General features: G+C 41.1%; 1 protein-coding gene across 1 annotated transcript in view; it reads left to right on the top strand.

The window, feature by feature from the left end:
• The window catches only part of LOC132392505 (grancalcin-like), a 32256-nt gene extending 10822 nt beyond the window's left edge, over positions 1-21434 (top strand). The window contains exons 3-8 of the mRNA XM_059966448.1: positions 7145-7214; positions 9437-9480; positions 10540-10687; positions 17406-17519; positions 19417-19475; positions 21254-21434. Of these exons, the coding sequence (XP_059822431.1) occupies positions 7145-7214; positions 9437-9480; positions 10540-10687; positions 17406-17519; positions 19417-19475; positions 21254-21280 (462 nt within the window). The 3' untranslated portion in view covers positions 21281-21434. The remainder of the gene's footprint in view (positions 1-7144; positions 7215-9436; positions 9481-10539; positions 10688-17405; positions 17520-19416; positions 19476-21253) is intronic.
• Positions 21435-22021: the final 587 nt, after the last annotated feature.

Here is a 22021-nt window from a genome sequence, read left to right as displayed (position 1 = left end):
AGTCTATCCAACACCATATCTTGCCTAATATAAATTTCCTTCAGTTCATCCGTTACCCTAGTTCCTTTGGCCACTATTATATCTGGGAGATCGTTTGTGTTTTCCCTAGTGAAAACAGATCCAAAGGTCCTGTTCAGCTCATCTGCCATTTCCTTGTTCCCCGTAATAAATTCACCAGTTTCTGTCTTCAATGGCCCAATTTTGGTCTTAACTATTTTTTTGCTATTCACATACCTAAAGAAGCTTTTACTATCCTCCTTTATATTCTTGGCTAGTTTACCTTCGTACCTCATTTTTTCTCTGCATATTGCCTTTTTAAAAATTTTCTGTTGCTCTTTAAAAGCTTCCCAGCCCTCCGGTTTCCCGCTAATCTTTGCTATGTTATACTTCTCTTTTATTTTTACACTGTCCTTTACTTCCCTCGTCAGCCACGGCCTCCCCTTATTCCCCTTAGGATCTTTTTTCCTCTTTGGAATGAGCTGATCCTGCACCTTCTGCATTATTCCCAGAAATACCTGCCATTGTTGTTTAACTGTCTCCCTGCTAGGGTTTTGTTCCATTGAACTTTGGCCAGCTTCTCCCTCATAGCTCCATAGTTCCCTTTGTTCAACTGTAATACTGACACATCTGATTTTCCCTTCTCCTTCTCAAATTGTAGGTTAAAACATATCATATTATGGTCACTACCTCCTAATGGCTCCTTTACCTCGAGGTCCCTTATCAAATCCGGTTCATGGCACAACACTAAATCTAGAATTGCCTTCTCCCTGGTAGGCTCCAGTACAAGCTATTCTAAGAATCCATCTCAGAGGCACTCCACAAAATCCCTTTCTTGGGGTCTAGTACCATCCTGATTCTTCCAGTCTACCTGCATATTTAAATCCCCCATCACAACTATATCGTTACCTTTGCAACATGCCAATTTTAACTCTTCATTCAACTTAGACCCTACATCCAGACTACTGTTTGGGGGCCTGTAGATAACACCCATTAGGGTCTTTCTACCCTTAGAATTTCTCAGTTCTATCCATACTGACTCTACATCCCCTGATTCTGTGTACCCCCCCCCCCCCCGCAAGGGAATGAATATCATTCCTCACCAACAGAGCCACCCCACCCCCTCTGACCGTCAGTCTGTCCTTTCGATAAGACGTATATCCTTGAATATTCATTTCCCAGGCCCTGTCCGCTTCAACCTATGTCTCTGTTATTCCCGCAACATCGTACTTGCCAATTTCCAACTGAGCGTCAAGCTCATCTACTTTATTCCTTATACTTCGTGCATTCATATATAATACTTTTAATTTGTTACTCCCCTCTCCTTTCATATCAATTCCTATTTCACTTGGCAATACTATATGATCTCTTGAACTTTCTGTTCCATTGATTCTGTTGTCCTTTTTAACTTTTCCTGTTTTCACTTTCCCTTTAACTCCATCTTTATTTCCATTTCATCCCCTCCCCCCCCACTACTTAGTTTAAACTCATCCATGTTGCAGTGGCAAACCTGCATGCCAGAATGCTGGTCACCCACCTATTAAGGTGTAACCTGTCCCTTTTGTATAATTTATCCTTACCCCAAAACATACCGCAGTGGTCCAAGAATGTAAATCCTTGCTTCCTGCACCAGTTCCTCAGCCACGCATTCAGATCCATTATCTCCCTGTTCCTGCTCTCTCCAGCACAAGGAACTGGAAGCAAACCGGAGATAACCACCCTGGAAGTCCTGCTTTTCAGCCTTCTTCCGAGTTCTCTGAAGTCCCGCTGCAGAATGTCCTTCCCCTTCTTCCCGATGTCATTTGTGTCGACATGCACTACCACTCCCAGTTGTTCACCTTCACCCTTGAGGATTCCCGGCAATTGGTCCGTAATGTCCTGGATCCTAGCACCAGGGAGGCAACACACCATTCTTAAATCTCGCCTGCTGCCGCAGAAATCTCCCTTTCCGTACCAGTGTTTCATAAACACTGTTGTACAGTTTGTTGTACATTACAGTGGGGGCCACAACCGATTTACAACTCCCAAAACAAGCTGTTTCAAATCCAGATAAGCAGTTTGCTATCTGATTTTCTGTAAAGTAATAAGAATTATCATGACTGTGGCGAGGTTTGATTGATATAAGTGCTGGGCCGATTTGAATGGTTGGTTACGGGCCAAAGTGTGGCGGCAGGGTCCAGACCCAGAGTGTATCGATGTGACAGGGTGCAGGTTTTAGAGTGAGGAACGACCTGATGTTTCGAAGATTTAAATGCCAGGTCAGATGGATTGAAAAGGCAGGGTGTCAAAGCCAGAGGCAAGGGTCGGATCAATTCTACTCGCCGCTTTGCAGTGTTTACTCTTCGCTGTGCTGATGTTGTGGCCTACTCCAGGCTACACGTCTGTGGGCTCTGTGACATATACATTGAACCTAGGCTGAGTTTGTGGGGATGCTCCACCTGCTCTGGGCTCCATGTCTGAGGACTCACTTGCATTCTAAATGTTATTTGCTTTCTTTTACTGCTTGCACTTGTCTTTTATCTGCACGTTGGGTGTTTGTCAGTCTTTTTTTTATATATGGGTTCATTTGGGTTTCTTTTGTGGCTGCTTGTAAAATGAATCTCAAGGTTGAGTAAAGTAATTTGATAATGTACTTTAAACTTTAGTTTAACTTGGTTTTGACATTGATATTTAAGAGAAGCAAGAAAATATAAACCAGTGAAATGCTAGTAAGTCTCTTTTTGTACATTTAAGTCCACATGACTGCTGAACATAAGGTCTGTCATTTAATCCTTTTAACATTTTGGAGGTTTGAGTAGAATTTCCAAACTATATTCAAGTTGAATTTGCCCTTCCCATTGTATTTTCGGATGTGTTAGAAATGGCCGAGAGATACATTGCTGGTGGTAGTGTACTTTAGTCAGCTGCATGAGCAGGTGGCAGACATACATATTGGTCAAATTGAGGGGAGGGAGGGAATTGTTCATTAAAAAGTTTGAACATAGAATTAAATATGTTGCTTTTGCTAGGATTGTTGTCCCATGTAGACAATGCACTAAGATCTGTCATTAATTTTTAAAGGCTGATTGTCTCATGATAAATAGGCTTTGCATCAGGTCTGAAATACTGGCTGTGAACGTGGAAGATGACAAAACTCTATGTTTAAGTTGAAACAGCAAGGAATTTCTCAAACCCAGTCATGTTGAATTTGTCCTTTTTTTATTTTTTGGAATTGCATGATTAGATTCAAGCTATTTTAAGCAATTTTACCTATTTCATAAAGAATTCTACTTAAACTAAGTCTATATATTCAGATTGATGGGTAATGCCTTAATTTTTAAGGCGGTAAATATTCAAACATAATTTATACCTCAGCACTATCTTTATGTAAAGGCATTTCTGGGCCTGTTTTTTAAAGTAAAAATATTTTGTTTGGGAGGTACTTAAATTTTAACCAAAACAAAGAGACTTGCTAATTTGCTTTTCTTGAATGTGCGGTGTGCTACACGCAGCGCTGAAATAGCGACACATAGTCGGTGAGCTGCAGTTGCAAAAGAGGTTTATTCAAACTTCGTGGCCTCGCTTTAAAGCCTTCCTGATGCTCTAGGGGGCGCATATTCACAGTCCCTTCCCGCACGTGGGCTTTTCCCCTTGCTGGTGAAGCAGACTTGGCGCCCTCTTAGGGACCGGCCTGAATGCTGGCGCGTGCCACTTTGTGAGTCGGTTCGAGTGTGCTGGGAAGTGGGTCGCCACATAACCCCCCCCCATTCACTAACCTGCTTGCGGAGTTCGTGCCAAACGAACCTGTTGGCTACCATCCGGACGGTTGTCCTGATGGAGGGGTGTGCTAAGTTGTGAATGGAGTTGAAAACGCGCCGCCACCAGGCTGCCGGGATGACGGGACGGGTGACGTCACAGAGTAGGCTCCTCTCACCTGGGCCTACGGGGAGGTCCTGGAGCTGCAAACCGGAGATTGCAGTCCTGTAACTAGGGATCTCCTCGTCTGCCTGCTGCGCCTCCACCAGCGCTTCATAGTCTACCCCCGGGACAGGGCTTGGATGTTAGGGCGGGAGAGGGCATCCGCCTTGACATTGTCCTTTCCTGAGACATGCCGGACTTCCGCCGTGTATTCGGAGATGTAGGACAGATGTTGCTGCTGGTGGGACGACCAGGGATCGGATGCTTTCGTGAACGCAAAAGTAGGCGGTTTGTGGTCTGTGAACGCGGTGAAGGACCTACCTGCTAAGAAGTACCTGAAATGCCGGATTGCCGGGTATAACGCCAACAGTTCCCAGTCGAAAGCACTGTATTTGAGCTCGGGTAGTCATAGGTGTTTGCTGAAAAACGCCAGGGGTTGCCAGCACCCCTTGATGAGTTGTTCCAGCACTCCACCAACTGCCGTATTAGATGCATCCACTGTGAGGGCGGTAGGGACGTCCGTTCTGGGGTGCACTAGCATCGCGGCATTTGCCAAGGCTTCTTTGGTTTTAACGAAAGCGACGGCAGACTCCTCGTCCCAGGTAATGTCCTTGCCCTTACCCGACATCAGGGCGAACAGCGAGTGCGTGATTTGAGCTGCTGAGAGGAGGAAGCAGTGGTAGAAATTCACCATACCCACAAGTCCTGCAGGCCTTTGAGTGTGTTGGGTTAGGGGAAATGGCAGATTGCGTCTACCTTGGCGGGCAGAGGGGTTGCCCCGACTGTAGTGATCCTGTGGCCCAGGAAGTCGATGGTGTTGAGCCCGAACTGGCATTTGGCCGGGTTGATTGTCAGGCCGTATTCACTCAGTCGGGTGTAGAGTTGACGGAGGTGGGACATATGCTCCTGATGACTACTGCTGGCTATGACGATGTCATCCAAATAGATGAAAGCGAAGTCCAGGTCGCGTCTCACCAGGTCCATTAACCACTGGAATGTCTGTGCGGCATTCTTTAGGCCGAAAGGCATGCGGAGGAACTCGAAAAGGCCGAAAGGGGTGATGAGTGCCGTTTTGGGGACGTCATCCAGATGCATCGGGATTTGATGGTATCCCCGGATGAGGTCTACCTTGGAGAAGATCCTTGCGCCATGCAAGTTTGCTGCAAAGTCCTGAATGTGCGGCACAGGGTAGCGGTCCAGTGTGGTAGCCTCGTTCAGCCTGCGGTAGTTACCGCATGGTCTCCAGCCCCTTGTTGCTTTGGGCACCATGTGCAGGGGAGGAGGCCCATGGGCTGTCGGACCGCCATATGATCCCTAATTCCTCCATCCTCTTGAACTCCTCCTTCGTCAATCAGAGCTTGTCCTGGGGAAGCCTTCGAGCATGGGCATGGAGGGGTGGTCCTTGTGTAAGGATGTGGTGCTGTACTCCGTGTCTGGGCATGGCTGCTGTGAACTGTGGTGCCAGAACCGATGGGAAATCCGCCAGGACTCTGGTGTAGTCGTTGTCGGACAGCATGATGGAGTCTAGGTGTGGGACCGGCAACTGGGCTTCACCCAGGGAGAATGTTTGAAAGGTCTCAGCGTGGACCAGTCTCTTACCTTGCAGGTCAACCAGTAGGCTGTGAGCTCGCAAAAAAATCTGCTCCCAGGAGCGGTTGGGCTACAGCGGCCAGTGTGAAGTCCCACGTGAACCGGCTGGAGCCAAACTGTAGCCGCACTGTACGGGTGCCGTAGGTCCTTACTGTGCTGCCATTAGCGGCCCTCAGGGTGGGACCCGGTTCTCTGTTGTGGGTGTTGTAACTCGTTGGAGGTAAGACTGATCTCGGTGGTGTCAACGAAAAAGCGGCGTCCCGACTGCTTGTCCCGGACATACAGGAGGCTATCCCGATGGCCAACCGCTGTAGCCATTGGCGGCGGCGGCTGGCCCTGGTGTTTCCTGGGAACTTGCAGGGCAGGCTACAGCGGCGGGTTTCTGCGCCCCACCATGGGTGGTAGAAGCACCATTGTTTGTTAGTCTCCTCACCCCACCTCTGGGGTTAGTGGGCTTTGCAGCCGGGTCTGGTCTGCTGCTGGGAGCGTGGCCTGGTGATCTGTGCGACGGACGCCCCACTCTCCCTTTTTGGCTTTCCACAGCACGTCCGCCCGGGCTGCCACCTTCCGGGGGTCGCTGAAACGCGTGTCGGGCAGCAGCAGGCCTATGTCCTCGGGCAGCTGCTTCAGGAATGCCTGCTCAAACATGGGGCAGGGTTTGTGTCCCCCGGCCAGGGACAGCATCTCGTTCATCAAAGCCAAAGGCGGCCTGTCTCCCAAACCATCCAGGTGCAGTAAGCGGACAGCTCGCTCGCGCTGTGATAGTACGAAAGTCTTATGAGCAAGGCTTTGAATTCTGTCTATTTCCCGTCCTCCGGGGGCGACTGTATGAACTCCTCAACCTGGGCGGCTGTCTCCTGGTCGAGGGAGCTCACCATGTAGTAGTAACGTGTGGAATCTGCGGTTATCTGCCGAACGTGGAATTGGGCTTCTGCCTGCTGGAACCACAGGTGAGGTTGCAGCATCCAGAAGCTTTGCAGTTTTAACGAAACTGCATGAACAGATGCAGCGTCGTTCATCTCCGGTCCAAATATCGTCACCAATTGTATTGGTGTGCTACACGCAGGGCTGAAATAATGACACGTAGTCGGTGAGCTGCAGTTGCAAAAGAGGTTTATTCAAACTTCGCTGCCTCGCTTTAAAGCCTTCCTGATCCTGCTCTCCCTGGGTGGGAATGCTGTAGGGGGTGCATATCCACAGTCCCGTCCTGCGCGCGGGCTTTTCCCCTTGCTGGTGAAGTAGGCTTGGCGCCCTCTTTGGGACTGGCCTCAATGCCGGTGTGCGCCACTTTGTGAGCCGGTTCGAGTGCGCTGGGAAGTGGGTCGCCACAGTACTTGAAATTCTGTCAACAATTGCAAGGAGAATTGTAGCTTGATGGGAATTTCTAATATCTTAATAAAACTGGGCTACGCTTTGTTTACCTGAAGCAAAATGGCTGCTGTGTGCATCATTGAATTTTTCATTTGTTTTCATTAGCTTTGTAATTTTTAGTTTTAACAGTGAATGTATTTGCATGTAAATATATTAGTGCAATAGAAAAGTTCCAAATGTTTTTGTTCTAGAGTTTTTGTATAAAACATAAAATTCTTGGCTGATAGTGTTTCCAACATTGTATGATAAAGACATAGAAGAAATCTTAAACTATGATTTGATTTTGTAGGATGGTGAAGTGGATGCTGAAGAATTGCAGCGATGTTTAACTCAATCTGGGCTGCATGGCACCTATAAACGTAAGTAATTTTTCAACATCTGCAGATCGCTGTATTAAATGTTTTAAAGTAAGTAAATTTATTATCAAAGTACATTGTGTGTCACCTTGTACAACCCTGAGATTCATTTTCCTGTGGGCATACTCAGCAAATTTATGGATTAGTAACTATAGCAGGATCAATGAAATATCAACCAGAGTGCAGAAGACAACGAAGTGTGCAGATGCAAATATAAATTAATAGCAATCAATAGTGAGAACATAAGATAATAATACAGCATCCTTAAAGTGAGATTATTGGTTGTGGGAAGATCTGAATGGATGGGCAAGAGTGCAGTTATCCCCTTTTGTTCAAGAGCCTGGTGGTTGAGGGGTAATAACTGTTGGTGAGAGCCCAAAGACTCTTGTACCTTCTACCTAATGCAAACAGCGCGGAAAAGTGCATGGCCTGAGTGGTGGGGATCTCTGATGGTGGATGCTGCTTTTCTATGACAGCATTTCATGTTGATAGGCTCAGTGGTTGGAATGGCTTTACCTGTGCTGTACTCTGCTGAATCCACAACCTTTTGTAGAATTTTCCATTAAAATGCATTGGTGTTTCCATCAATAAATAAGAGAAAATCTGCAAATGCTGGAAATCAAAGCAACATACACAATGCTGGTAGGAAATCAACAGGCCAGGCGGCATCTATAGAAAAGAGTAAAAAGTAATTGTTTTGGACCATGACCCTTCAGGACGTGGGGGGGGGGGGTGGGAAGAAAAGACTAAGAAGGTGGGAGGAGGGGGCAAGAAGTACATGGTGGTAGGTGATAGGTGAAACCTGAAAGAGGGGGAGGGGTGAAGTAAAGATTTGGGAGGTTGATTGGTGAAAGAGGTAAAGGGCCAGAGAAGGGGAAATCAGATAGGAGAGGATAGAAGAATTTCCCCATTCCGATGTGTCAGTCCATGGCCTCCTCTACTGCTGCGATGAGGCCATGTTCAGGCTGGAGGAGCAACACTTTATATTCCGTCTGGGTAGCCTCCAACCTGATGGCATGAACATCGATTTCTCGAACTTCTGTTAATTGCCACCAGAACCCCCCTCCCCCCGTCCACCAGTCCATCATCTCCCTCTTCCCTTTCTTTCATGGTCTTCTACCCTCTCCTACTCTTCTTAGAATAGTACAGCACACTACAGGCTCTTCAGCCCACATAGATGTTCTTCCATAGATGTTTCCTGGCTTGTAGAGTTCTTCCAGCATTTTGTATGTGTTGGTATTTCCATCCCAGGCCATGACGCAGCTAGTCATTACAGTCTCCGCTACACATCTATAGAAGTTTGCCAAAGTTTTAGATGTCATGCTGAATCTCCGCAGACTCCTAAGGGAATAGAAACACTGTCGTGCTTTCTTCACAGTTGCACTTGCGTGGCGGGTCCAGGACAGATGCTCTGAAATGGTAACACCTGGGAATTTAAAGTTACTCACCTTCTCAGCCAATGAGTACAGGCTCACAGACCTCTGGTTTCCCTCTACAGTCAGTCTCTTGGTCTTGTTGACGTTAAAAGTTGGTGGTTATGATGCCACTCAGTCAATCTCCCTCCTGTATCACTGCAGTTGTCAGTTACTGACAAGTAGCATCACATGTTGGCAAAGTTTTGCTTTTTATTTAAAGGTAGGTAAACCAAGTTAAAGGGGAGTCACATAAGGGAAGAGTAGGTGAAATTGAATCAAAGTTGTAAAAAGAGCCTTTAACGTTTTGTTAACTTTAACAATGAAAAGTGTGGAAGATTTGCTGCTTACCAGTTTAGGCTGATTGTTATTTTCTGTGAATCTCCTGGGAATTTTAATCTAAAAATCTTGAACTCCTGCTTTGACCTATATAGTGACCTGAGTAAGATAACTTTTTAATGTAGATTTAAGGAAATGTTTCGTTGTCAGAGATAAGTGCCTGAAGATGTAAAAGAACCAACAATAATGAACTTTTGATGATGGACAGTCCTATAGTTCTGAAAGGTCTATTAATAGCAATTTACTTTTTGATTCAATGTGGACTGAGGAAGACTTGGTTTGTAGAAGAGTGTATAATATTTTATAATTATTTTCAAATGGCTTAGAATTGGCAAAAAAATTAAATTAAGATTTATTTCAACTAGCTTGCATGTTTGGATTTTTCAATAAACTTGACAAATGCTAGATGTATGTTTTTTATGACCCATTGTTCATTTTGTATCTAGCATGCCTGATTATTATATTGCTTTTCAGCTTTTAGTTTGGAGACTTGCAGAATCATGATATCCATGTTGGATGTATCCTTCACCTTTATATGTATATTGATACAAAATTACAAAAAATGGTCTTGATCACATAACCTGTATATCGGATTTTCAGGTTGTTGGTGATTAAAATTAGTTAATATATAAAAACCACAATGCTGTAAGTCTAAAGTGAAGTTGAAAATGCTGAAATTATTTCTGGTGTCACAACATGATCAGAAGGTAGCATAGTTAATGGCCTAGATTTAGTGATAGTAATGTGCTAGCAACCATCGATGGTTTTTAATACATTAAAATAATGTTATCCATTTAAAATGTGGAGATGGCAGTGTTGATTTAGCTCAATTTTGGAACTGTCTTTGATCTCTGTAAAACATACTTTGCCCACCCTGGCTTTCAGGACTTGTCTCTGGACCAAAAGGTGGATCAAAAGTTGAATTCTGGAGGCAAGGCCAGAGCGATTGCCTTGCCTGTCAAGCTATCATTTGATTTAATGTGGCATCGAGGCAGTCTGGTAAAACTGAAATCAATATAACATTCTGCCTGGCAGTGACAAAGGAGAGAGAATCTAACAAATTACACTTGACATTCAGTGGGGTTACCAATGCTGAGGATTCCACCACTAGTGTTGGATTTTGCTATTGACTAAAAACTCAACTGAGTTAGTTAGAATGCTGCAAATTTTAGTGTTTTTTTTACTGGTATTCTAAATCTTTGTAACTGCTTGGTTAATAATCTGGCTTTTTTTGGGGGGGGGGAGGGACTAATTTCATGGACCTGCAATGTTGTTATATCCTCATTTTTGAAGTTGATATCAAAATAGTGATTATTAAAAATGAAACTGTTTTAATTCTTGAAATATTTTTTTCTTTTGCCATACCTTTACTGATTTAGGTAACTCTGGTCTTTTAGTGTCTCGTATATTAAACACTTAGTTAAAGTTTGTACTGTTTTGCTTCCTAATTGGAATAAAGTTACTGAAATATTGGGAGCCGTTGATATAGTGAAATACGTTCAGGACTACATTTATTTTTTGCACTATTTATTTTTTTTTATCAACAACGAGCACAATTCTTGACTCGAGCTTTTCAGAGAGATATGACTGGGAAGATGGGCTTTAATGAATTTAAAGAACTGTGGGCAGCACTCAGTGGTTGGAAACAGAACTTCATGATGTATGATCAGGACAGAAGTGGGACTGTAGAGCCACTTGAACTTGGCCAGGCTATTACATCAATGGGTAAGTACAAAATCTCAGCATCTATTCTTTTCAGCAAATTATAGAATGGCTAAGCTGATATTACCAAACAAAATTAGTGGACAGTTTAATACATTCTGTTTGTGTTTTGCAATATATTTTTATGGCAGTTCTGTTTAGTGTTAACAAATGTTATTCTTGTTATCCTAAAATGTTTGCATGACTAATTATTGGTGTGCCTGAGCAAATTGTTTGCTTGTAAATATTTTTGAAGAACATTTTGTAACTTAGAACTTTATTCTTCAGTAGAAAAGTAAAAGGAAGTTAATTTTAACAAATTTTGCTTAATACCTTAAACTCTTAGACCACTTGTTTTTGAGTGTATTGCCAAAGCAGTGGAGTGATATATAGGACATTATAAAACTTGATCTTCATTAGTGCTAATTATTACTTAAAAATAAATGGTCTAATTTTTCTTTACACTTGTCATGATATTTAAATGTATGGAACTTAAGTATCTAGAAAATATTCTTTTTAACACTTTATTCTGGGGACACTAGGGATAACGAAGTTATGAGAAGATTGTTTTTCCAAAATACACTATCTATTTTGAAACTAATGTTTCAAATGTTTTGTGAACTTTTAATAACCATCTCAAGCTTTTTTGTTCTATAAACCATATTAATGGGGTAAAAGGATTACTGATAATTTAAGTAATATAAGTGTACTATAAAAACAAAGCAAAACTTTTAACGGGCCAAATAAGGGAACGTCATGGCACCCACATTTTCAGGGAGTAAATGCATTCTTGAGAAGTGTTGGATTAGAGCAAGGGCTCCCAATCTGGAGTCCATGGGTCACTTGCTTAATAGTATTGGTCCATGGCATGTTAGAGGTTTAAAAGGTAACAACAGCAAAAAAGGAACATGCAAGTTTTGAGTTGATGATTCGAAGATAGACTGGTAGTGCTTGAGCAAAGTGGTTTGAGGGCGGGGGAGTCATGGGGAAACCTCAGTGAGGCAGATGTTAAAAGGTAACTGCCAGGGACTGCAGGCCAAGTATTGCCTATTAACTCCTCCAGAATCAGGTTTAATATCACTAGCATTTGCCATGAAATTTGACTTTGTGGCAGCAGTACAATGCAATACCTGTTAAATATAGAAAAAAAATGAAATTACAGTAATTATATATGCATATTAAATATATAATATAATATGCATCCATTAGTCTTGTGAGACCATGCATTTGCACCTTGGAAAGTTTCCAGGGCACAGTTGCCCTCTCCACACCATCAATGTTGTCCAAGGGAAGGGCAGGGGCTGATAAAGCTTGGCACTGGTGTCATCACAGAGCAATGTGTGGTTAAGTGTCTTGCTCAAGGACACAACACGTTGCCTTAGCTGAGGCTCGAACTAGTGACCTTCAGATCACTAGACCAACGCCTTAACCACTTGGCCACGTGCCAACACAATTAAATAGTTATGTTAAAATAACTAGTGATTAAAAACAGAAATTTAAAAAAATAATGAGGTGTTTATGGACCAAAAATGGACATTAATTTATAAAATGTCCATTTTTGAAATCAGATGGCAGAGGAGAGGAAGCTGTTCTTGAATCATTGAGTGTGCCTTCAGGCTCCTGTACCTCCATCTTGACAGTAACAATGAGAAGAGGGCATGTCCTAGGTGGTGGGGTCCTTGATGATGGATGCCACCTTTCTAAGGCACTGCTTCTTGAAGCTCCAGAAATGTATCTTGCAGACCTTTAATTTTCCTTTTCCATTAAGTCATTCTGGGCCATTTGCTTTCTCTTCTGGATAAAGGTAATAAAATCAAACTAAAATGAATAGCAAGAAAGTTATGTAGAAGCAGAAGGGAACTAGAGTCAGAGACACGAGGAGAGATGCTGAACAGTGACTAATAGGAAAGAGACCATGTTCTCTGACTATAAGTGTAAAGCCATGGGAGATTGAATTGTAATATTAAAACTCTGACTTCTGGCAGAATTTCACCAAAAAACCTGCATTGGTGGTCAAGATTGTTACTGGCTGAGTAGGATAACCAAGAGAATGAGTCTGAAGTCATTCAGGAGAGTGCATAGTTGAGCATAAGGTAATTAAGTTAGTTTATGCTTTCCTTGAGCAATTTTTTTTTCGTATTTACTCAAACTGAAATCAGCAAAACTGGTTTGTTTTCCAAGCTACCTAATGTAAATTTGGAGTGTTGGGAAGTATCAGCATAGAATAAATTGTACAAATCTTCAGAGAAATTAAAACAGTTACACTCAAAAGCAGGGGTTCCCAACCTGGGGTCCACGGACCCCTTGCTTAACGGCATTGGTCTGTGGCATTAAAAAGATTGGAAATCCATGCTCTAAAGCAATATTTTTTGGGCTAGAAATGGACCATGTTATCTAGAGTTGAAAATGAAGTAGCCTAGTTATTAACTGTAGTTGAAGTTCAGGGACCCTGGGACTACTTTTAACAAAATTTTCACCATATTTGATTTTTTGCTGATAGTTTTGTTTCTAGCTTGTCTTGTGGCACATCTGTTGATAAAGCAGAATTTTTGCATGTGCAAATGTTTTTGTAAATTGCGTTTCAAACATCAAAACTGTAGCTACTTTCCAGCTGCTGTTGCAAGTAGTGCCTACTCAATTTGTGTCAAGTCCTGGTAACTAGATTAATTTTTGACATTGGTCCTGAGAAAGCCTTTTAGATACAAAGACAGCTGATGTCAATTCCAAGTAAGGAATGTGTATTGGAAAGGTGGTGATAACTTCAATCTCTGATCAGAAAAGTTGATTAGTTTGTTCTTCAAACAAATTTTCCCGCTTTTGCCTATGTATCTGTATTTTCTGTCAAGTATTTTGTCAGTTCAAGGACTCAACTGAATCTATTCACCATTCTCAGCTGTGATAACATTTTATCTACTCATTTTAAAAGTCCCCATACATTGCTCCCTGGGTTTTAGCTAATCTTCAAAAATCTGTGACCTTTTATACTGTTACTGTAACATAAATAGTTTCTGTTCTATCTTCTCCCTTTCCGCATTCCCTTGTAAATTTGAAGGAAGCCATTTTACATACTGATACTGGCTTGCAGAGCAGTTCCTCTATCTATCATCTTTCCCTACCCACCAGATTCTACCCACAAGGGGCAATTTGCAGAGTTAAATTAATCTCTCGGGTTGCACGTCTTTTGGATGTGGAAGGAAGTCAGTGGACCTGGAGGGAACCCACGTGGTCACAGGGAAAATATGCAAACCTGGGAAATTATACTTAAGATCTAGAGTAAATCTGGATTGTTGGCACTGTAAAATAACAGGTCTGCTAGCTGAGCATTGCCTTTAAATATCTTATCGCATTTTAGCTCTTTCTGCTGTACGGTAAACAGTCGCAGCTCTACCAATCTATCTAGGTAACTGTAATTCTTTCTGCTTGGGACCATTTATTCAACGAGGATAAAGTTAGGCACTCGAGAACGCTGGTGAATTCATTTCTATCGATGTTGCAGTGTGAGGTTGGAGGGAAGAAATTAGAATGGCAGCTTTACCAAAACCTTCACTGCAAACTCTGTGGACGTAACAACTGGTCAGAGGTGAGGTATTCTGCTGTACATCAAAGCCACTCCATCAAGTCACAAGTTGGGAATACCTTCTATCTTTCTAGATAAGTGCAGCTTTAACAATAGTTCCATTGTTCCATTTGATGTCAGAGAATATATACAATATACAACCCAAAATTCTTGCTCTCTCAGACATCCTCGAAATAGAGGAAAATATCCCAAAGTGTGAATGACAGAAAAAAGACGTAAGATTCACACATACAAGCAGCGTCAATCCTCTTCTTCCCCACCTAACCCCCCCAATATTCTAGCATAAAGGATCAGTATTCCCACTGCCCACCATTCCATTCAAGCAACAGCAGAGCCCACAAAGAGAGACCATGATCCACACTACATCAAAAACTAAATGTTTACTCCAAAATTTCAACATCCCACAGACTATCTCTCTCTCACTAACAAGGGAGAGACCGACATCACTCCTTTCACAGCGACAGTAGATGACAGTCACTGTTTTGATATAACAGTCAGTCTGAAGTGTTGCTTTTTTATTTTGAATTCCCCAACTTGAGAATAGAAACATAGAAAATAGGTGCAGGAGTAGGCCATTTGGCCCTTCGAGCCTGCTGATCATCCAACTCAGAACCCTGTACCTGCTTTCCCTTCATACCCCGTATGGAATCAACAAATCGATTACAGAGTGCAGGATCTTCTGACAGTCACTCTCAATGTCTTCGATGTTCCGGCTACTGCTGCGCTTCAGTATGTGACTCCGGCAAGAATTCTCATCCACGGGGCCATGCAGGCCTCTAAGTCACCTGACTTCAGGCTGACCTGGAAACCCGGCCGATCAGTGAGCTTCAAGAACAGGAACACTCCCTTGTTGAAGACCCCAGTTTTTGAGTGCCACTGTAAATCAAAGATCTTGACCCTAGCCACTCTGAAAAGGAAAATAGAGACATCAGAATTGGAAGAATTTAGCTGTTTGCTGATGAGCAGGGAGAAGTCACCCTCTGGTGCCATCTTTAGCTCTGCCTAGCTGAGCATGATGTCCCTTGGCACGAAGTAGTTCATATGCTGTCATCACTGAATATGCCTTTCGTTCATTTCATCTGCTGTGTTTTAGCTGTTGTCATGATGCCCTTGACATGATCTGCCAAACTTCTACCTCATTTCCTTGTCAGTAACGCAGCAAAGATTGGGGAGAATCACTGTGCAAGTTCACTTCCAAGTCACAAACCATCTTCACATAAACATTTTCTTTATATGATCCAAATCTTGGCTTTTTCTTCTCATACTGAACTGTGCAAATATATTTGCTGAAAATCTGGCTTTTATTTACCATTGCCATCTCTAGCAATTATAGATTTGAACCCTGTGCGCGTCCCATTAGAGTATTTTAGGGGGTGGGGAAGATTAAATGAGTCTTTTTTTTGTATGATATTCAAAGCCTTCAAGTTATTCCTGAATTGTGGCATCTAAAATTGATGCCATTCTTTAGCTGTGTCAGAGCTTGTTTTGTTTGAATTCAGCAAAAACTCTTTTGCTTTCCAGCTTTAAAGCCAAGGATAATCTTGTATTTTAGTCGGTCCTGCTTTTTCCAAAGATGGTCCGCCTCGCCCTCTAATTGCATAGAGACATCTCCAGATCTCTCTCTCATCTTATCCCCTTTTAGAACCAGATATTGATCCCACTCTTGCTAAAATATCATTGATTTGTTTATCATATATCAACCCTATTCTTCCAATTTTTTAGTTTAGTTTTTGAAAATCCTCTGTATAAAACAATTCATTACTGTATATAATAGAGATAGAAATCATTCTAGTACTGAACCTGTGATATAGAAATTCCACCTCCATGTTAAATAATCCATCAACTCTTGTGTTTAAAAATAATCAATTTTTTGCAGCCGTTAGCCAATTTTAGATCAATGCGCAATGAACTTTATTAAGTTTTATTAAGGACTTCAGATTTGCTAGCTACTGACTATGCGCTACCTTATCAGTTGATTTTTTTTTTGTAATCTTTAATATTTGCCCATCCTATTGCACCGCTATCATCTCTACCACCTGAACAAAATATTGTTAATCAATTACAATTTTCTCAATAAAACTGAGTAACCTGCATTATTTCTAAAGCTTCATCTCCCAAGTTCTATCGGTATATACCCATTTCCCTTTGCATGAGTAAAGCTTATAACATGTCACAGTCCTCCTGTGTTTTAATGCTAACCCTATATCCAAGGAGGTTTGATAGATTATAGCTGACAGCTCATAGCAATCTCTGTAGTCCTGAAACTGTACAATACAGATGTAAGCCCCTTTTCCCACTGTGTCCAAACCAATCATTGTATCCTACACTAAACCAACCTATGCTTAATTGTCTGGCAATTTGAAATTCTCTGTATCTCGATAACTTGTCTTATCTGTGTTAAATAGAGCTAGCCTTTTCACTGCCGGTTTTTATCTTCTCCAGTTTTTGGGCAGCATTTTTATATTGGGTCTTTAGCAAAATCCTCGGTGCTGAAGTAAATTCCCCATGGCTTCAACAACCTTTTGGCTCTCCTGTTTTCTTCCTTTTTTTAAAAATTTTTGCTGTTGTACTATTTTAAATCATTACTAATCACACAGAACTAGACTTTTTTTTTCAGCATTCAACATTTTATTGGTTTTTCATTTAATTTCCAATGCTTTCTCAACCTTCTTTGATTTTCTTTGTTGTTTTATTGTAATCTAATCAAACATTTTTCCTCCAGCTTCGGGGTTTGCAGAACCTTTTTGGTAATTGGAATGCAGCTTGTTTTTAAAAAATAAAAATGACAATGTATAATATCCATTGTGGTTAAATCAAATGATTCAACTACTATTGCTGACTTGCCTGAACACCTACCAATGAGATTATGATTTGTCTGCACTCCAAATTTATAAAGGCAATAGCAGTGAAGATTGTTAGCTGACATTGTTAATGTTGGCTACAAAAAGCAAGTTTCTTAGCATTTGACTTTCAATGTTTTATTGTTATGATTTACTTTCCAACATCATGGTATATGGTCTGGAATCTCTGAAATAAATGTAGCTGGACAAGGGAGCTTGGGATTACTTTTGGCCTTTGTAGATTCCAAGTTTCTATTGTGCTTATTGCAGACTTCGTAAAGTATTTTGTAACTTGTTAACCGAGAATTTTTTGTGATATTTCTAGGATACAGGTTGAGTGCTCAAGCTATAAGTGGTATTATAAAGCGGTACTGCAAAAATGGGAAGACTTACTTTGATGACTATGTTGCCTGCTGTGTAAAGTTAAGGGCGGTTACAGGTATGCTTTTCTTATGAAGAGAGATTTTGTTTGTACTATTACCCTGAAGGACAAACTTGGCACCAGTAGAGTTATTGTTTTATTTTAGTTGGGTTGGAGGAGGGTGTGAGGTGTTTGGGAAAGAGGATACACAGTTAAGACTGGAACTAAGAACATTGTGCACACTTAATGAAAAATGCAGTGTAGCCTGCACCGACACTGGTTTGCTGCATGAAACCCCAGTCACTACTTTGCAGGATCCTTCTCTACAAGTGTAAAATACTTGCACTACTTCAATATTGACTTGGTCTGCCATGCCCTTGGATCCTAGGCTCTGCTGCTAATGTGAACATGCTCTGTATATCTATTCTATCCAGGCCTTGCAGTATCCATTAGATTTCATTGAGATTCCTCCTTCCTGCCCCCCCATCCTTCTGAACTCCCAAGTAGAGGCCCAGAAACAACAAATGCTCCTTCATTCTGTCTTCACCTCCCTTGATCTCCTTTTGATTTTTTCTTGTCCTTTTGTACCATATTAAATGTATATGTTTTATTTGTATTTACTCGGGACATGGGCATAAAGTCTATAGAACTGAGGCAAAACAGTAGTAAGGTCATGGATCGTATCTAGATTACAGAAGAGGAAGTCCTGCTGTCTTGAGGCAGATCAGAGTGGATAAGTTCCCAGGCTTTGACAAGGTGTCTCCTTGGACCTTGTGGGAGGCTGGTCAGAAATTGCAGTGGTTTGGCAGAAATATTTAAAACATTCTTAGCCACAAGTGAGGTGCTGGAGGACAGAAGGATAGCTAATGTTATGTTGTTCAAGAAAGACTCTGAGAATAAGCCAGGAAATTGTAGGCCAGTGAGACTGACGTCAGTAGCGGGTAAGTTATTTTAAGGGACAGGATAGGTAAGTACTTGGATGGCCTGTGCCTGATTCGGGATAGCCACCATGGCTTCGTGCATAGGTAGCTCGTCTTTAACCCATCTTAGTAGAATTTTTTGAAGAGGTTACAAGGAATGTTGGTGAAGAAAAGGCAATTGCATAGTCTGCATGGACTTTATCAAGGCCTTGTGGGGGGGTGGGGGGGGATGTCCTGAATGGGATGCTGGTCCAGAAGGTTCTGTAACTTGGTATTCAGGATGAGATCATAGATGCTTGCCTCTGTGACTAGAATGTTGCAGGGAGCAGTGCTGGGTCTTTTGTTTGTTATTTATATTCAAGATTTGGGTAATAATGTGGTCAACTGTATCAGCAAATTTGCAGATGTTATCAAGATCTGTGGCATAGTAGACAGTGAAGAAGGCTATGAAAGCTTGCAGTGGGATCTGGACCAACTGGAAAAATGGGGTAATAAAACTGTCAGACAGTAAGACTAGAGCTAGAGGTCATAGGTTAATGGTGAAAGGTTAAATATTCAAAGGGATCTTGAGGGGGAGCTTCTTCACTGAGAAAGTAGTGTGAGTAGAATGAGCTGCCAGTGGAAATTATAGGTTCAGGTTCAAATGCAAAAGTAGAAGTTTTGGAGTGGGAGAGATACGGAGGACTGGGGTCCAAGTGCAGATCACTGGGACCAGGGAGCGCTTAACATACTAGATGGGCTCAAGGATCTGCTTCTGTGCTGTAGGACTGTCTGCTTGTTTATTTTTATATTGAATTTTACAGTTGTTTAACATTTAACTATGTCGCCTTGGTATTGTCTGCAGAATTCTGGAGACCTTAGTTCAGCTTCTCACCCCCGCCCCATTAAACCTAGTGACCAAACCTAATTAAATACCTCCATCGCTCTCCTGGATAACTTTCTGAGGATTTTACCATTTATTTCCTATTTCTTCACTGTGTCATGCAGATTTTATTTTGTTTGAAATAACAAGTGAAAACAGCTTAGTCAAAACTCAAGATATATTTTTATTGCAGATGCTTTTAGGCGAAGAGACAGCCTCCAGCAAGGATATGCAAACTTCAGTTATGATGATGTAAGTAGTTAAAGGATAATAAGCTTTAATCTTTTTCTAATATAATAGTCCATTAATATACATTGTACAATTTGATTGAGGAATGTGGTAATGATTTTGGTTATCAAGGGAATGAAAGGTTACTGGGCGTAGGTGGGGCAGAGCTCAGACTCCAGTCATACAAGTGATCTTAGTGAATCAAAGATACAGGTGGCTACTTGATATTTCTAATTTGTGTGTTCATATGTAACCCTTGTAATTTGTTATGTGGGTTTTCACTGAAGGAAAAAAAACGGGTGGAGTTGGCACTTTCCATGCAAGGGTATTTATTTGGTGTGTCAAAAAATCAAGCTTAAAAAAATTAGTAAAAGTAGTGAAAAGAAAACTGCCAATATTTACTCAATATCTACCAGAAAACACCATTAGAGCTGCATACTTTGTTCAGTGTGAACTCCTGTCAGTTCAATCTTTTTCCTCCTCCCACCCCTAGCGATAATTTTTAATTACTTACAAAGTTAACTTACAACATCCAATGAATCAATATGATGCACTCCAAAATGAAGTTACAATCCTACTATAGAATAGAAGTACACCCTATCCTCGTTATATGCGAGGGATACGATCCTCGCAGTTGACGCATAATGTGAATAATTATTTAAATGGAGAAAATAGGGATGTGTTCCAGAGGGCTTCCTAAATGTTTTATCTGTAATTTATTCACATTTTCATACCAATATGACACAAAAGCAGTACCACAAGGCACATTCGTATTATATTTCATCAATTTAAGATAATATTCAATGTAATAAATCATTGAAAGTTAACTTACTAGGGTGTACAGTACTCACCAACAGTGGTAGGTGTGTTTGGGATGGGCTGGCACATTGCCAAGCAACAAAAGAACTTTAAAAGCAAGATTTTGTTCCCAGCAGTAGCGTCCCAGAGCTGTGTTACCTTCACCTGATGCCGTGCTGTTTATAATTTCCAACTTTTTTTTTCAAGTGTTAAAGCGGTTCTCTGCCGTTCGGCTGACGGCCCAGGACATGACAATGGATGCTTAGGAGGCATAGTTAAATATTTCAAGCACAAAATCACTGCACCGTAGGTAAAGCCAACAAAAGTTTAAGAGCGCAAGAGCATCCACACCTTGCCAAAACTAATGCGAGACTGGCGGGAGTGAGATAGTGAGGCGCGTGCACCTGACTTGTATTGACGGGAAAACAGTGCTCTTCGCATAACTGAGTTTTGGACGCATACAAGGAGACATCGGTAGAAATAGGTTCCTCACATAACTATGAATCCGCAGTCTAAAGATGCATATAATGAGGATAGGGTGTATCTACCTTAAATACAGTATACAAACAATATATACACTTATGCATCTGCATTACTAAAGAAATTGAATATTCCACCGTGTATGGTGGGAATGGTATCATAAAGCAAACCCATTATAAGAATATACCAGGGAAGACATTGAAGTGTGCACATTCAGTCAACTATAGCAGAATGGTAAGGTGATGTTTGTGTGGATAAATGTGCATGTGTACTGAGCGTCTTTACCAAATGCTCTCCATCACATAATTATTTTTAAAGATATCTATGTAGTGTTTCTTCTAGTTAAATGTTTCAGTATTTTGCCTGTGAATATTTTAATTCAAAAGGCAACTTAAGTTTGAGTGTCCATCTTGAAAAATTCTATATTAATTTAGCTTGCCCTGTTTTATAAACTGCACTACTACTGATTTCATAATTATAGTGAATAGAAGCTTTCATTCTGTTTTCCTGTTTTTTTCTTATAGTTTATCCAGTGTACAATGTCCATTTGAATACAAAATGGCATCAAATGCAAAAAAAAAACGGTCATGGATTAAAACCAGTGATTTATATTGCTGTGAAGATGAATCAAGCTGACTTAAACTGCATAAATGTCTAGTTGTTTTGTATATTTTTTCTTTTTTAATAAAAAAAAGAGAAATTGGATTTTATGATGTGTACACTTTGTTATCCTCCAAATTGCCAAACTGCATATTTCTCTAATAGCTTGCAAAATGCTACTTTACATGTTAGTGACGTTGTCGTTGTGCCTCTTGGAAAATTTGTGTAATTAAATAAAAGTTTAGGTTTTGGCCTATTGTAATGTATAATGTAATCAAGCTAATGTGAATAATTTTTTTTGTGTGAGCCGAACATTTTACATTTGACCACTATTTCCATTTGCAATTTTTTAAAAAAAGTTATATTTTCACATTTTCATACTGTATCATCACATAATAAACACTTTCTGATTTAATGCTGTATACACAGTTGTCAATGCAATAAAATAGAAAGTCACGATAAAGGTTTTTATTACCCGTGTCTTTGTGAAGAAAATTAGTGTGTTAAACAACTGTTTGTCTGTAGGCATTTTAGAATTACTGCAGATGTTGTAGATCTGAAATAAAAACAGAAAATACTGAAGGTATTCTTTGGTACAGACAGTATCTGTGGTGACAAAAACAGATTGACCTTGTATCAAAACTCATTATTTTTATCCTTTTTAATATTAATCGTAATGTAAACCAACTCAT

This window comes from Hypanus sabinus, chromosome 4 (assembly GCF_030144855.1).
Source record: "Hypanus sabinus isolate sHypSab1 chromosome 4, sHypSab1.hap1, whole genome shotgun sequence".
Taxonomy (NCBI): domain Eukaryota; kingdom Metazoa; phylum Chordata; class Chondrichthyes; order Myliobatiformes; family Dasyatidae; genus Hypanus; species Hypanus sabinus.
This window is presented reverse-complemented; position numbering and strand designations above follow the sequence as displayed.